The following is a 13,256-nucleotide window of genomic DNA, read 5'->3' on the forward strand; positions in this document are numbered from 1 at the left end:
TGCTCTTTTAAGTACTTAGGGGACTCTCCTGGCATCTGTAATTTTCAAAAGTGCTTTGATTCTTTTTCCCCCCACCATCAAGTGTCCTTACCTATGAGCCAGCAAATTACAAATAAAAAGAAAAGACATTTAAAAAGAAAGAACACTTCTGAACCTCATCTTTACTTCACAATGAGTCTGCATGTCATGTTATCTCTACTTCAGTTGCCTTGTCTACCAAATGGGGATGTCCTCAGCTAAGCACACAAGGCTTCTAGGTGACCAAAGTCTCTATTTGTGATGGAACTGAGAGGATGCTCTTGGAGGGTCCAGGTCAAAGCAACTGAGTAAGGGTATTGTTGCCTTAAAACACTCCCAGTTCGAAAACTCTTGTAGTGAACAAAGAGAATGAAGCTGGGCAGTAGCAAATGCAAAGGGACTGTACAACTTTGGAAATTAGAATTGCTCAAGTTTGTCCCAGGACAACTGGCAGATGCTGGGTAAGATCCTTTGGCGCTAAGACAGCTATCCCTGGCGGCATCTCGGTATCCACAGACATACAATCTGGCCATGCACCGATAAACACCATTCTCAAAGGAGCTGCTAAATCACATCTCAAGCCCCAGTTAATTTTATCAAACTCAGCGTCTTATGCATACAACAGAAGAAAGAAAACAATAGCTCAAAGCATTTTGCCTATTGATAAGTGTGCTTGAAAAGGATGAAAAATCATGATTTGCCACTGCATTGTGTCTGAGTTTTTATTTTCTGAGGTCCCTATTATTATCAGTACACCATCTCCCCTATTATTAATATGATGTGATTATAATCGGGATATTATGCATAGTGTAGTGATTGATGTACTCAGTAATTATAGTACTGCATTAGCACCTCTTGTAAAATGTAAATATTATTCCAGACCCTGAGAACACTGAGAAGAAATAGTATCACCATGACTTCTGTATGGTCTTTTACTTGTAGAAAAAAGAGATGGTTTCAGTGACATTAGAGGCAGCTCTGGAAGTCATGATAATTCTCGAGTCAATTAAAAAAAAACAAAAACAAAAAACAGCCACTAGCAGGAACAGGCCTGCAAGTAGCTGCAGTGGGATATGTGAACCCAGGTATATTCAAAATCAGTAGGAACACTGACTTTCATTTGCCATTTCATGTAAATAATACGCCCCTGTTGAAGGACAAAAGACTTAAAATTATTCACCTGTTTCAATTTCATTTCTGATCTCTACTAAGAATCAATATAAAAGCAATAATAGAAGACATAAACATGAAATAATATATAAAGAGATGTTTACTGAAGCGCTGCTGAAGCAACAAAAAGTTGGAAGCAACTTGTGGCCAATAATCAAGGGTTGGTACAACCAACTGAGAGAATACTATGGGCAAATATGTTTTTGTAAAGACAATATTACGACATGAAAATATGCTCAATAAAATTAAGTAGAAAGGTCAGAAATACATGATAGTACAATCTCAATTTTATAGTGCAAAATTGACATATACTCAGTGATTTGGGAATACTAAAAGAAGACAGATCAAAGGGCACTAGTGGTCATGTCAGAGTGGTATGATTTAAGTGATTATTAAAATTCTTTTTTTTTTTTTTTTTGAGATGGAGTTTTGCTCCTGTTGCCCAGGCTGGAGTGCAATGGCACAATCTTGGCTCACTGCAGCCTCTGCCTCCCACCTCCCCCTGCCTCAGCCTTCTGAGTAGCTGGGATTACAGGCATGCGCCACCATGCCCAGCTAATTTTTGTATTTTTAGTAGCGACAGAGTTTCCCCTTGTTGGTCAGACTTGTCTCGAACTGCTGACCTCAGGTGATCTGCCCGCCTCGGCCTCCCAAAATGCTGGGATTACAGGTGTCAGCCACCACGCCAGGCCTACAATTCTTTATTCTGGGAGATTCTCAAGATGGCCGACTAAAGAAAACTAGTACATGCTTCTTCCACAGAGCGGAAGCAAAATAGCAAGTAGATATTCACACTGTGAATAGATCACCTAAGAGAGAACACTGGGATTCAACAGAGAAGTGATGGGAAGCACTGAAAGCAAGCAAGGAGAGGGCAGCAAGGCTTTCCTCAGCTGGGATCCAGGAGAAGCTCCCAGACATGAGGAAAAGATAAGCGAGAATTCCCAGGACTCCACATACCCACCACCATCTTTTTACAACCCTAGCTATGGGAGAACCCCTCAACTGATGTGGGCTTCAAGATTTACATGGGCAGCTGCCTAGGGACCACACAGAGACATTGTTCCAGAGAGAGAACTCACAAGGAGCCCCATAGGCAACCATGTCCTGAGTGGCTGCAGCTTGTAGGCATTCTGAGCTAAGTCCCCAAAAGGACTGCATTCTGCTCTGGGGCGGATACCGCCACTGTCATGGCCAGGCCAAGAAGGGAGAGGAGAGGCCTCGCACTTTCATGTACTGCTAGGAGAAATCCTATGCACCTCTGAGGGCTGCTGTGGAACCAGGAAATGAGAAAACTGCACTCCCCACAGACCTACAGCTACCTGCCTATACTATACCACCTTAGAGGGGCCCCCACCTTCCCCAGTTGCAGTGGGTGCCATTCTGAGAGCCTAGCTTCCAAAGGTCTGCATCCCTCCCTGGGCCCAAGGCTGATGCTACTGCTGCTACCACCAGGCCAAAGAGGGAGAGGGGAAGCCAGGCACTTGCAGACACTTTGTGGACAAATCCCACTGCTGCTGCTGCAGGTTGCAGTGGGACCAAGGCACAAGGAAACTATGTGTCCCACAGCTACCTCCCTACTCTGCTCCCACCATGAGAAGCTTTGACCTCCCTAATAGCAGGTCCACAGGGAAGTTTGGTGCCTCCTACACCTGAATATTTTTGTCAGCAGGCTGGAAACCACCCTACCCAGCATGTCACAACCAGTGTCAATGTAGCTTGACCTCAGGACAAGCTACTGGATCAATCTTGTCACCCCAGTGCTTCAGCATGCTGTTCAGGGGCCTGGAAATCTCCCAGCCCAGTCTACCACTGTTGGCACCTGAATATTCCTCCTGGGTCTGAGATTGGGCCAGCCCAACCTGCCAAAGCTACCACAGGTGGCACCCACCAGAATGCACCACCAGCAGGCCAAGGGACTGGCACACCCAACCTGTCATAGCTATCACCAACACCAGAGTGGACCACTTGGGTTCCCGTGGGTTACTCCACCACTGCTACTGACATCACCCACATCACAGCAGCTGCCCAGAGATTTGAGAACCTGACCACACACTCATCCTACTGCTGCCACTACCAATATCTGAGCAAGCCACCTGGAGCCCAAGAATCAGCCTGTCTGGACTCACTAACACTGGAGCTAGTGTGACCCACATTGGAGCCAAGCACAAGCAATGCTCAGTCTACCACTGCCTCCACTGGGGCCCAAAGACTGGTCAACCTGGCATCCTTGTCCTCAGCAAAACTTTACCCTGGCCCCCTGCTAGCAAATGCACCCTAAGTCATTGAGGAAATCACAAGTACAACTGACACTATTTACAGCCAAATAAATCATACAAAGATCACACTACTACATGTGGCCAAAATCAAAGCCAAAATGTCCGACTCAACCAACAACATATATACATCTTCAGAGAAAAGCCCTCCCCTACAAAAACCAATTTCAAAGAATTGGAAGAAGCAACCAGATTGGAAATTGGAAGTTATACCAGATGCACAGATATCAACACAATGAAACAGAATCATAAAACAGCAAGGAAATATGACACTTCCAAAGAAACAAGATAAAGAATTCAAAATATTGCTTTTAAAGAAGCTCAGTGAGATACAAGAAAATTTTGAAAAACAAAGAAATCAGAAAAACATTTTAGGATATGAATGAAAAATTTACCAAAGAGATATTTTTTAAAAGAAACAAATAGAAATTCTGGAACTGAAGAATTTATTGACTGAAATACAAAACACATTTGGAAGCTTCAACAAGAGGCTAGATCAAACAGAAGAAAGCATCTCAGAACTTTAAGACAGGTCTTTGAAATAACCCAGTGAGAAAAAAATAAATAAAAAAAAATGGACAAAGCCTTCCTGATATTTGGGACAATATAATGCAATGAAATATTTGAATTATTGGCGTCCTTGAGGGCCAAGAGAGAACAAATGGGCTAGAAAATCTATTTAATGAAGTATTAGGTTGAAAACATCCCAAGTCTAGCAAGAGACCTAGCCATCCAGATATAGGAAGCCCAAATATCCTTAAACAGATACAATGCAAAAAGGTCTTCTCAATGCTATATTACAGTCAAACTATGTACTAAGGCAAAAATAAAAGACAGAATACTAAGAACAGCAAGAGAAAAGCATCTGTTTATTTATTTAGTCAGTTTATCTTTTAATTTAATCTGTTTTCTTTCAAGGCTATTACTAATATGTGAAGTTTTGTGACTGTCATAATGTTGTTTTCTGGTCATTTTTTGTGTGTGTATATATGTCACATATATATGTCATACAATGACATATATGTCACATATATATGTCATACAATGACATATATGTCACCATGGTTTGGTAGTATACTGCAGTAGTACCACTTGAGTCATTTCTCTTCTTCATTTGTGCGTTTGGTCTCACAAAAAGATTGCGGAGGGATGGAGAGAGGTGGGCAAAGGTAAAATACTACCTACTGGGGATATGTTCACTATCTGGGTGATGAGATCATTAGAAGCTCAAACCTCAGCATCACGCAATGTCTCCATGTTACAAAACTCCACATGTATCCCCTGAATCTATAATAAAATAAAAATAAAGAAGTCTCCCAACAAACAGAAGCCTAGAATTAGTTGAATTCACAGCCCAACCCTATCAATACCAGTCCTCCTGAAACTATTCCAAAAAATTGAAGAGGAAAGAACTCTCCCTAACTCATTCTACAAGGCCAGCACTATCTTAATACCAAAACCAAACAAAAAACACAACAACAAAAAGAAAACTATAAGCAAATATTCATGATAAACATAAATGCAAAAATCCTTAACAAAATACTAGCAAACCAAATCCAACAGCACATCAAACAGATGACACACCACGACCAAGTGGGATTTATATCAGGGATCTAAGGATAGTTTAACTTACGCAAAACAATAAACCTAATACATCACATCAACAGAATTAAGCACAAATCTACATGATTATCTCAATAGATAGAGAAAAAGCATTTGATAAAATTCAACACTGCTTCATGATGAAAACTCTCAACCAACTAGGAAATAGAAGGAACTGACTTCAAAATAACAAAGGCCATATATGACAAAAGCACAGGTAGCATCATAGTGAATGGGAGAAAAGCTGAAAGCCTTTCTTCTATGAACAAGATAAGGAACAAGATAATGATGCCCACTTTCACCTCTCCCATTCAATATAGCACTGGAAGTCCTAGCCAGAGCAATCAGGCAAGATAAAGAAATAAAAGGCATTCAAATTGGATAAGAAGAAGCCAAACTGTTCCTCTTTGCTGATAGTATGACCTTATAGCTAGAAAAAAATGAAAGAATCCACCAAAAAAAACCTCCTAAATTTGATAAATAAGTTCAGTAAAGTTGCAGGATATGTAAAAAAAATCAACATACAAAAATCGGTAGCATCTCTGTACACCAATAAAGAGCCAGAAGGGAAAGAAATCAATATGGCAATACCATTTACAACAGCTACAACAAAATAAAATACCTAGGAACAAATTTAGCCAAGGAAGTGAAAGATCTGTATGAGGAAAACTACAAAATACTGATGAAAGAAAATTAAAAGGACAAGGATCAGAAAAATTAATATTGTAAAAATAACCATAATGCCCAAAGCAATCTACAGATACAATGCAACGCCTACCAAAATACCAACAACATTTTCAGCAGAATTAGAAAAAATCATAAAATTTGTATGAAACCAAAAAAAGAGCCAAAATAGCCAAAGCAATTCTGAGCTACAAGAACAAAGCTGGAAGCATCACATTACCTGACTTCTAAACATATTACAAGTCTATAGTAACCAAAACAGCATGACATTGGTATAAAAATAGACACGTAGACCAATGGAACAAAATAGAAAGCCCAGTAATAAATCCACATTTTGACAGCCAACTCATTTTCAATAAAGGTATCAAGAACATATACTGGGGAAAGGACACCTTCTTCAATAAATAGTGCTGGGAAAATTGGATATCTATATGCAGAAAAATGAAACTGGATCCCTGTCTCTCCTGATATATAAAAATCAACTTAAGATGAATTAAAGGCTTAAACATAAGACCCAAAACTATAAAACAACAAGAAAAGGACATAGGGAAACACCTCAAGACATCAGTTTAAGGACAATTGCATGGGTAAGACCTCAAAAGCACAGATAACTATAATAATAATAGAAAAAATGAGGCTATATTTTTAAACTAAATGGCATCTGCACACAAAGGAAACAATAAATAGGGTGAAAAGACAACCTGTTGAATGGGAGAAAGTATTTACAGACAGACATTCAACAAGGGAATAATATTCAGAATGTACAAGGAACTCAACTCAATAATTAAAAAAACAAATAATCCCATGAAAAAGTGGGCTAAGGACATAAATAGACATTTCTCAAAAGAAAACATACAAATGGCCAACAGATATACAAAAACATGCTTAGCATCACTAAGTATCACAGAAATCCAAATCAAAACCAAATTGAGATGTCATCGTACCCCAGTTAGAATGGCTATTATTAAAAGAACAAAACATAATAGATGCTGGCAAGGATGTGGAGAAAAAGGAACTCTTATACAGTGTTGGTGGGAATAGAATTGGTGCAACTAGTACAGAAAACAGTAGGGAGATTCCTCAAAAAAACTAAAAATAGAACTACCATAAGATCCAGCAATCCCATTATTGGGTACTTATCCAAAGAAAAGAAATGTGTATATCAAAGGAATACCTGCACTTGCATGGTTATCACAGCACTATTGATAACAGTAAAGATAGAGAATCAGCCTAAGTGTCCACTGATGGGCAAATAGATATAGAAAATGTGGTACAGACACACAATGGTATAGACACACACACACTACTGAATCAAAAAAGAATGAAATAATACCGTTTGCAATAACATGGATGGAGCTGGAGGTCATTATGTTAAGTGAAATAAGCCAGGCACAGAAAAGACAGATGCCACAAATTACTAATATATGGGAGCTTAGAAACAATCGATCTCATGGAGATAGAGGATAGAATAATAGATACCAGAGGCTGAGAAGGATGTGTGGGTGGAAGGAGGAGATAAAGAGAGGTTGGCTAGTGGATGCAAATGTAGTTAGATTGAACAAATAAGCCCCAATATTCAATAGCAGATTAGGGTGACTGTAGTCAGCAACAATGTATTAGGTATTTCAAAGTAGCTAGAAGAGACGACTTGAAATGTTACCAATGCATAGAAATGATAAATGCTCAAGGTGATAGATACCCCAAATACCCTAACTCGATCATTCCACATCCTATGCATATAACAAATACATGTGTCCCATAAATATGTAAAATATTTGGTATCAATAAAACAATTTTTAAAAATAAGATAAATTATTCATTTTATACTTTTCAATATTTTTCCAATTTTCTATAAGTATATACTACCCTTAATTAAAAAAAAGATAATTTTCAAATACCATACATCTCCCATTTAAGAATGCTTCAGACTAACCAAGTAATTAAAACAAGCCTGAATGACAATTAAAATTATATTGTTGGTTCTGGCACCGCCACTTTCTTTAGGGCTAGCCCCTGAGAGTCCTTCCACCATGCGACTTTCATGGACATACCAGCTCTGAACCACGCACTTACCTGGGAAGGTGTTGTCACACTGATTTCTGGAACAAAGTTGTCCTCAAAGAAACTGATGATGTTCTCCTGCTGCAGTTCCTTTGTCGGGGTAACTTTAGGTAGAGGTGGGACAGGAGGCCCTTTCCTTGTCTAGGAAGCATTAAATACAAACATTAATCCAGCCGAAGACAATGTGTCAGACATGAAGAAAGGTCACTTGAACAGAGCTACATGGACAGATTAAGCTCTGATTGAAACTTGTATCTGCATATAGCAGCAAGCCTATCTGATACGGGTAAAGAATGCTGTCTACTTGTGAGGCTCTCTGAGCCCTGATAAGCCATGGTTCAAGGCAAAAACAAAACTGAGGCTATAAGAGTCCATTCATCTCAACTCAAGTACAATACACAGAGCTGTAGGGCCAGGTACATATACTTTAAAGGTTAAACAAGGGCAATACCCTCTTCTGAACTAAACTGAAAATAATTTCTCATTTTAGAAATAAATTAAAATTTCAAAACTAAAGCAGCTTTTCATTTGAATTGGTGAGACCTACTATAGGCAGCTTACATTTCACTTTCCATTCAAGGATTTTGAAAAGTAGAAAACTTTAAAGGTCTGTTTAATACATGTATCTTCCCAAGACTTTCCTTAGTTCAACTACATATAGATGGTCCTCAACTTACGATGGTTCAATCTATGATTTTTTTGGACTTTAGGAAAGTGTAAAAGCAACAGGCATTCACCAGAATGTGTGAAGACACTCTCTCATGAGGCGGGGCAGTGGCAGTGAACCACACTTCCCAGTTAGCCCTGTGATCACGAGGGTAAATGACTGCTATTATGTTCTACAGTGTACTATAGTCAGTAAATTACACAAGATATTCAACACGGTTATAAAATAGGCTTTGTGTTACATAACTTTGTCTAACTGTAGGCTAATGTTAAGTGTTCTCGGCGCGTTTAAGGTAGGCTGGGCTAAGTCATGATGCTCAACAGGTTAGGAGTATCTAATGCATTTTAACTTGCAATATTTTCTACTTATTATGGGTTTATCAGGACACAATCCCTTTGTAAGGCAAGCAGCATCTGTACAAGAAAGCTTGAACTGGACTGGGGACTATAAATTTGTCTACAGAAATTTCATTTTCACCCAACATAGGGAGAATAAAGGTGGTAGTTTCTCTCTACAGTTACCTTTGCCCAGCCCTTATTGTTTCTCTTCAATTATTTCTTCAATTCAATTTTATTAAGTGGCCACTCATATGCAAGTGTGTGTACTAAAAAATGTCCAGGTGTACCAAAAAATGTGAGATGACATATAAACATAACTGCTTTTCTTGGCGGTACCTGCCAACTCTAAACCACTAGGAGAGGGAAGGTTTCATGCAGAGGTAGGATTTAAATGGAGCATTGAAAGAAAAGAGTTTTGTAGCAAGAGATAGGAGAAGAGAGAGCATGCTCGCCTGAGCATGCCGAGAACGTGGTAAGAAGTCCCAAAAAACTTGAATATAGGGCATGTGAGGAAATATCAAGTCCAATAAGAAAAGCAGGTGGATACCTTCATGACAATCACAATGCCTAAAGCCTCACATCTCAGTCTCCCTAACTGGAAACTTCTCTTAAAGCCCCGGCACCGTGGGATTATCCTAGACGGGGACCACCTTCACCTCATCATGAGCTCTATCCCCCAATATATTTGACCTCTTCCTACCTGTGAAGGTGACCGAGGCCGTGCTGGTGCGGGAGACGCAGGTGCTAATGTATGATTTGGACTTGCTGTCGGGCTCGGGAGGGGTGAAGGCTCCTCAGGCGGTGATGGTGTCTTTGCAATGCGGAGAGGACCCGAATCACTAGAGGAACACAGGGTATCGGGCAAGGGGCCTTCTCAAGAACAGTACTCATCTGATCAGGGGTTTTCCATCTCAGAGAAACCCAGAAGCCTAACAGGTACTGTCTGTTGTCCTGCTCTCCCCTTCCAGGTTAATTCTGGTTAATCGCAACAGTGATGGTGATAACTGGTACCATTTATTTGCACTACAGAGACCTCATTCATATATTATCTTTTGTCTTCACAGTAGCCATGTTTTATTGTCCCCACTTTACAAGTAGTAAAGTGGGGCATAGATAGGTTAAAAATAAGAACTCTAAAATCACCCAGCAATTTAGTGAATCTGAATTCAGGTCTTAGTAATGCAAGCCCTCTGTACTTTCAAACAAGTTCTGCAAGAATCTTCCAAACATAAGCTGAATTGATTTTACTCGTTTCACTTTCTATTTACAAGAGAATCTTGCCATGTCACAATCTATAAAAAACTATGAAAATTGTAACTTTTATATTAAAAGGTAACCTTAGGATAGTGTTAGTAAGGATTTTGTAGAAGTGCTTTCTAATAACATTTGGAAATAAACTCACTAATTATTTCTCTTTCTAAACCTTATAAATAACTACTCAACTCAGGCATCTTGAAATGTGCAACAAAATCAGACAAGATTCAGTTTCGTTTACTAAGAACCCACCATGTTCCCGGCATGTGGCCAGACGCTCGGGAACAGCCCAAATGTGATGACTAAGAAGCACTCAGGACACATCCTACTGTCTAAGAATTTCTAAAGTCTACAGCTCGAAGAAACAGAGTCTGTACCCCAAAATAAAAGAGCATGTACACAGCAGCATGGTCTACATATTCAAAGGGCTGAGGAAACTGGGTCATTTAGCGAGAACACAGACATGCCACATGATTGGGGTCATATGCCAGCAATCATGGCCTCAGATGGAAACATAGCCCCAATCTAAGCTTAATAGAGATGCCACTGAGCTCACTCACCACCTCATTCTGCAGAGGAATATCAAAAAAAAATGAAAGGAACATTCATTAAGTGGTCATGGCCCCGCTGTTTCTTCACTGTATCTCATTTGGCAACATTAAAATTTTCAGATGAATTTGTCCCTTTCATTTCCATGTAAGGGAACAACCCTAAATTTTTTCATGCACTTCATTTTTAAAACACTCAAATGTCATTCTGATATTCCCATTCCAATTCTTCCTTTGTGCCTAGCCCCATACTGAAATAACCATACTGAAAACAGTAACTCTGCCTCTCTTATGTGTTCTTTCAGGCAATATTCTTTCCCTTAGTAAGAGAAGATATACTACTGCTCACATAGCATAGAAACCATAGCAGAACCTATAAGTAGGGCTAATCCAAAGAGCAGAGAATAAGAAAATTAATCTCTAGAGGGATCCAAACATTAACATATGTAGAAGTTGGTTCATGTGTATGACTATGTGTGTTTTCATAAATGTATGCAAATAAGTGTTTGTATTAAAATGGCAAATATAGAATGTCAGGACTGTATATTACCGTGGAAACCATGTAGTTCAATAGTATCTTTTTTTTTCTACTGAATTAAAAAAAATGAGACCTCTAACCAGAGAGGTTTTGAACTTACTCAAGGAAGGCAAAGCAAGTTAACTGCAAAATCAGAAAACCGAAAGCTGGGTCTTCTGACTCCCAGCTCACTAGCCTTCAATCTCTGAGTACATAAAGTCTGCGAAGGATGGAATAAAAAGGATTCCAGAATCACTGGAGAAAGCTGGTGTGCAGCCGAACCCTGGCAAGGTAGACAGTTCACCTATGGATCATTGGGGCTCCGGGGTATTTGACTGGCATACTCATAATGCAACGTGCAATAAAACAAAAACAGCACCAGATCAAGAGTCAGGAGGTAAGAGGAAGATGAGATCTCACCTACTTCCTCTTTCCTTTCCCAAAATGGATTCATGAAAGATGTCAGCATCAATGATAACAATCAAGACAAACTGTCATAAACTTTGGGAATTCCTTTCTTCTCCAGAGAAAATATTAAGTGCATAACAAATTATATATTATAACAAGCATATACATTATATATTAAAATTTCACACTGTTGCTATCAGGCCTCATGGAAAGCAGAGAGAGGCAGAGAGGCAGAAAGTCAATGCTGTTGTGACAAGAAGAAGAATCCTAGTTGGGTCACTGAAGGCCAGAAATAAATGTAAAAGCACAGAAATAAAATTAGTGTCAGCTTCTAGGGTGAAAAGGCTCCTGTGGGACTTTTGTAGGATAAATAAAATAGTACAGGCTGGTCCACAGATTGCAGAAATTTTAACAAGCAGGACATTACAGGTGCTCCAATGAGCAGGGGCCTACCTGGGCGCTCCTTGGATGGTGAAGGCCTTGTCGGCATGCTGGTCACCCAGTTTCGTCATCACTTCATACAGTTTGTGGCAAAGCTAAGGGGACAGAGGCCACTTGTCTATTAGTCACATGTCATTCTGGTGCCAATTCAGGCTATTCTCCCCAAGAAAGAAATTGCTTATTGAGAAGCTATAAATTTTATGATAGTTTGGATGGCCTCAGGATAACTGAAATTCTGTATACGGTTCAAATTTAAAATCTATGTCAAAACTGAAACAAACGAAACACCAGTAAACTAAATATATATATATTTATTAACCAGAGTACAAAGCAGAAAACAAAAGCTTACTGTTTACATTGACTCCACCCTTTTGAACAACAACAACAAAAAGCAATCAACAACAGAGTTGTTGATTACCTAAATATTTTGAGAGCAATTTTTCATTAGCCTAAAATACCACTGGGAATTCCAACTGTATAAACTGCCTGGTAAAAGAAACAACACTGTAAAACTGTGGCAAAATCTTCAAAAGATACAAAGAACTATGTGATCACTATGAAAAACCGTAGAAATGTTACCGAGGGTAATAACACACTGCTAAAAGAAACATACAAAAGGGTGAATTCTTTGGATAATTCTATCCCATTTCATTTGCTTCCAAAATAAACCTTCCTTTACTTTATATTCCATATGCAAAAATTATCGTCATGACTCACCACCGCAATTTCCTTATGAAACTTGGCTTCAAGGCTGGAGACGTTTTTGAAAGTATTAACATAAAATCCAACTCGTCTGCCATGTGGAAACACAAAGAGGAAAGAAGAGAGAGGGAAAGACCAGTCAGCAAAAATAATTTTAATAGCAATGAAATGTATGAAAACCCAGGTTTCTTTTACACCATTTTGAATAACTTTGGACTAAATAAAATACTGAACCCAAAGCAAGACCAACATTTCCTCATCTGTTAATGAACAAAAACAAGTATCTTTTGGCATAGAGCATGACCTCTCCTAAAATTCAGTGCCTCAAGACAGTGATTCTCAAACCTTAGTGTGTATGAGAACCACCTGAAGGGTGTGTTTTTGATCCAGTAGGTCTGAACATGGAGACTGAGAATTTGTATTTCTGATGAGTTTCTAGGTGATAACTGATGCTGCTGATTCAGAGACAACGCTTATGGAACCCCCGCCCTAAGAACTTATTTATATTTTAGTTACTGTTTCTTGCTTTCAAGATTTGAGAAGTTAATTATTAACTTTTATAAACTATAA

At 39.0% G+C, this 13,256-nt stretch overlaps 1 protein-coding gene across 4 annotated transcripts in view; it reads right to left on the bottom strand.

Annotated features, from left to right (window-relative positions):
- Positions 1 to 13,256, bottom strand: part of LOC101142148 (amphiphysin) — a 247,005-nt gene that overhangs the window by 69,648 nt on the left and 164,101 nt on the right. For all 4 annotated transcript variants that reach the window (XM_055347647.2, XM_004045328.5, XM_063708477.1 and 1 more), the window contains exons 8-11: positions 12,702 to 12,777; positions 11,997 to 12,079; positions 9,517 to 9,655; positions 7,824 to 7,952 (exon numbers count right to left, since the gene is read on the bottom strand). In XM_055347647.2, the coding sequence (XP_055203622.1) occupies positions 7,824 to 7,952; positions 9,517 to 9,655; positions 11,997 to 12,079; positions 12,702 to 12,777 (427 nt within the window). The remainder of the gene's footprint in view (positions 1 to 7,823; positions 7,953 to 9,516; positions 9,656 to 11,996; positions 12,080 to 12,701; positions 12,778 to 13,256) is intronic.

The sequence above is a fragment of the Gorilla gorilla genome, chromosome 6 (genome assembly GCF_029281585.2).
Source record: "Gorilla gorilla gorilla isolate KB3781 chromosome 6, NHGRI_mGorGor1-v2.1_pri, whole genome shotgun sequence".
NCBI lineage: Eukaryota > Metazoa > Chordata > Mammalia > Primates > Hominidae > Gorilla > Gorilla gorilla.